Below are 4,003 nucleotides of genomic sequence, written 5' to 3' on the forward strand. Positions count from 1 at the left end.
TCATTATATCCAATCAAAACTATGGCGCATTTTTCCGTAGCATCTCTTAAAAGTACACTATGGAGGATACTGGTCAGTGCTGGCGTATTTTTCCGTGGCAAGCGACGCCAAGTAAGCGTGGCGTATCAGGACGGGGGGTACTGGCTGTCTAGTTATGAGGGAAGCAAAAATGGCGGTTCGCTACTCGCTTTTTATATCCAGGTGTATCTCCGTGAATTGGGCATCACTCGTTAACTTTCGAAATGGGTAATTAATCAAGTCCAATGGGTCAATTCTTTCTTCTTGAAATAAAGGACTGTAGTGCAGTGCATGTATTTTTGCTCTGATTATCTCCGTCAATTGGAGTAAACTGGAGCGCATTCCGCAATTCTTGAACCAGCCCTCAGTAGCCACCTGTTGATATTAATAGAGATGCGTTTCTTCCCAGCCGTACTCCTGGCAACTGGGGGTGTTCTCCTGACAAATGCTACGTGTGCGTCCTTCGACTCGGAGTTTGAGCTAGCCACCGCCGACCATCCGACTGTGTTCCGTTCCCTCGCCTACCACCATAACAGCGTCGCTTCTAAACGGCTGTTGCGACGTTACGATGTTGACAACGAAGGGAGAACCGTCGGGGGCGGCGCCAAGATCAAGAGCCTTTGGTTGAAGGTCCGTGCGTATTTACTAAATCGTAAGAAAGATGAGGCTGACATGGCAGCGAAATTACAACTCGGCGGTATTGACCACGCCTTGTCAAGCTCAAAACTGGAGCAATTGACCAAGGAAGTCCAAGTGTTTAACAAAAAGTCCATTGCCAAAGTCACGGTGATTGGGACGCTCAGGACCCTCTACGGAGATATCGATCTGGCAAAGGGGCTCAAGGCTGCCGAAAGGGAGGCGTCGCCCACACTTCTAGAACAACTCAAAGCGTTGAGGCAGGACCTACAGTCGAAGTGGCTGAACCGCGGCATCTCCGCGGACGTTATTTTCAAGCAACTGGGGATTCGCGAAGAAAAGTATCAAATGTTTTTCAGTGGGAAACTGGACATTCTGGAAGCCTATATCAAACTCATCAACCAGAACAAAAAGAAGGGCGATCCGGTATCTCTGGTGAGCATCTTGAGTAAGGGATTTGGCGGGGAGGACAAGCTGGTGGCGCTCGTGACTTCTGCAAAAAAAAGTAGCATGACGGGGAAAAAAGCCGACGAATTGGAGACTGCTTTACTCAATAAGTGGCTGAGAGAAGATACCTTACCGAAAGACGTCTTTGTATGGCTGAAGCTTTCCGACGACGTGGACGACGCTTTCTCCCCTCAAAACTTGAACAAGTTCGCAGCGTACATCGACAATTTTAACACGAGGAGGCCCAATCATCAACAGTCAGCGATTGCTATCTACACGAGCAGTTTTGGAGACGCTGCTGTCGTAAACAAGCTCATCTCGGCAGTGGACGACGGGGCGACAAGAAGTATCGCGAACAAGCTACAGGAGGCGCAGTTTGAGAGCTGGGTCAGCCGCAGATTGGGTTTTGGCCAAGTCGAAACGATACTGAAGATTGACAGCTCTGGCGATGCAGTAGTTACTCGCCGAAAGCTAGGCTTGTTGGTCAAGTATATTACGCAAATGATGGATGGAGATGAACGTTTAATCAGGACGTTGACGGAGCAGCTTGGAGGGAGAGACAAACTGGCGTTGGTGTTGGAGAAAGCAAGTGAGTCCACGGCCGCCTCTGCGCTGCAGAAGAAGCAATTTGCGTCATTGAAAGACGAACGTATTACACCGGAAGTCATCGTCTCCTTTTTATTTAAAAAGGCTCAAACAACTACGACAGCCGAGAAGGCGATTGTGGCCAAGTTCAATCTGTTCTTCATTGAGACAAGTGGGTGATGGAGCGAAGGCGTTCAGGATAGAGTATCTTACTGGGTCATAGGAAGTATACAGGACTACGTAAATTTCACGCATACTTAAGCACACGGAAATGTAGTGTTCATGTAGCACTGCTACCTTTGTTATTGGTTCTCTTTTACTTCAAGTATAAGACTTACTATTAATCGTTTTAATACATGTACCTTTAAAACCCATTCACATGTAAAATAACCAAAACCCAGTAGAGGATCGTTGCATTTTTCTATGAGCTGTCTGTTGTAGCTCTCCACACTATGAATCTCGTGGGGCCACCAACGGCAAAGGCTCTTTTTGTAGCGGTCAGCATCGTAAGGCGACAGGATATATCGCTCGAGTGTCCAGACAAGCTTTATTTCGAGCCTGGCAGGAGCGATGCAATGCTTGAGCGATTCCATTGAATACCTTTTCCAGCTAAGGGGTTTGCAGCAAATGCGTCATTTGGTTATACGGTGTCGTACAGAGCAGTAACATGTGCTTCGTTTTAAACATCCCAGTTTGTACATAACGAAGTTGTGTTTTACGTAGACGTAAACACTGGAAAATGTTTTGGTCAGTGCTGGCAATCGCTACTCGTGATTGTTCAGCACGTTTGTTGACGCGTCCAAATGCTTATGCCAAATGCCAGCATCACGCAGCGGAGAAGGAAGAAGTCTCACGCCCTGCAGCTAAATCAGCGCGGGTGGCGGATCATCTCACTCTTCAAAACATTCTCAGCTTCACAAGCTCACCAACACCCCCCCCCTCACCCTCACTTCAACCATGGCCTCCACCAAGAAGACAGCTCTCGTCACCGGCAGCACGCGCGGTATTTTGTCGAGCACTACGTCAAGGCTGGCTGGAACGTCATTGGCACGGCTCGCGCCAATAGCAACACGGAAAAGGTACAAAAAAATGTTGCTAAGAGACGTTGGGGTTATCAGTACTAGTTGCTCATCTTTACTGTCATTGTGCAGCTGAAGTCGCTTGCCCCGTTCAAGATCATTGCAATGGATACGAGCGACGAGGTCTCCATCCTCGAGGCAGCTCGTCAGCTGGAGGGGCAGCCCATCGATCTGCTCATCAACAATTCCGGTATTGGTATCCCAAGCGAGTTCGATACTGGCACCAAGGACGCCCTTATGCGCCAATTCGAGGTGAATGCCGTCGGGCCATTCCTCGTGACCAGATCTTTGCTACCCAACCTGGAGCTGGCAGCAAAGGACAATGGTAGTGCCTTCGTTGTGCAGCTCTCGTCATTCCTCGGCAGCATCGGCAGCTACACAAATGACACTGTCGATTTCTCCAAGCAGGCTGGCTACGGCTACTCGTCCTCCAAGACTGCGCTCAACATGATCACGCGAGGGCTTGCGTTCGACCTGCGCTCAAGTGGCGTCGTCGTCGTGTCGGTGCATCCAGGATACGTGGACACGGACATGACCCAGGGCAAGGCGACGCTGAAGCCAGCGGATAGTGTGGCGGCCATGACCGGCCTCATCGCCAAGCTTGGCTCTCAAAGTACGGGCAAGTTCTTCAACGTGGACCCGCAGATCCCCGTGGTGGAGCTGCCGTGGTAACTTGGTATGGGTTACTGCGTGAGACAGAAAAATACGAGTACGGTAGCTGCTAGGACGTTGGAGTTCTGGCTAGGTTACATTCGTGCGTCTCACCCGAAACAGGCTTAAAATTCATTAGTATTTCTTTCAACCATGTTTTAATTTACAACAGTGAAAGAGCCATGATCAAGGAGTCCTAGATCAAAGCAGTCGTCACACCTAGACTAGGACAGCGATTTGATAAAAAGTTGCTCATCAACTTCCAGAAGGATTATTACTGTGGGATAAGTTCTATTGCTGTGACGGGGTCACACAGCACCTTGCACAGAGAAGTGCTTAAGCGTATTAACTACCCGAGTGAACGTTAGTCCACGTGTTCCCGGCCTCAAAGGGAACGGTTTGCAGAGTAGATTTAAGACTGATGTATTTATAAGTAAGATAAGCTAGGAAGAGAATGCATTTGTACGAAGAGGCTTCCCTTGTATCCCTTCCAGTTGTTACGAAAAAGATGAGGAGGGCGCCTCGCGGGCTTGACATGCCTGCTGGCACGGTAGGGCAGGAGCTTGCTGCAGTGAAGGTTTTCAATG

The 4,003-nt window shown here is 49.1% G+C and overlaps 2 protein-coding genes across 2 annotated transcripts; both read left to right on the forward strand.

Annotated features, from left to right (window-relative positions):
• Positions 1-411: 411 nt before the first annotated feature.
• PITG_12791 (secreted RxLR effector peptide protein, putative) lies at positions 412-1,866 on the forward strand (the record flags this gene model as incomplete). Its single annotated transcript, XM_002900131.2, has 1 exon — positions 412-1,866. The coding sequence occupies one exon, from the start codon at positions 412-414 to the stop codon at positions 1,864-1,866; it is 1,455 nt and encodes a 484-aa protein (XP_002900177.1).
• Positions 1,867-2,643: 777 nt separating this feature from the next.
• PITG_12792 (uncharacterized protein) lies at positions 2,644-3,437 on the forward strand (the record flags this gene model as incomplete). The annotated part of the gene is made up of 3 exons (XM_002900132.1): positions 2,644-2,670; positions 2,715-2,765; positions 2,862-3,437. 3 exons carry the CDS (start codon positions 2,644-2,646, stop codon positions 3,435-3,437), a joined length of 654 nt encoding a protein of 217 aa, XP_002900178.1.
• Between the last annotated feature and the right edge of the window lie 566 nt (positions 3,438-4,003).

Source organism: Phytophthora infestans, genomic scaffold (genome assembly GCF_000142945.1).
Source record: "Phytophthora infestans T30-4 supercont1.27 genomic scaffold, whole genome shotgun sequence".
NCBI classification, from domain to species: domain Eukaryota; phylum Oomycota; class Peronosporomycetes; order Peronosporales; family Peronosporaceae; genus Phytophthora; species Phytophthora infestans.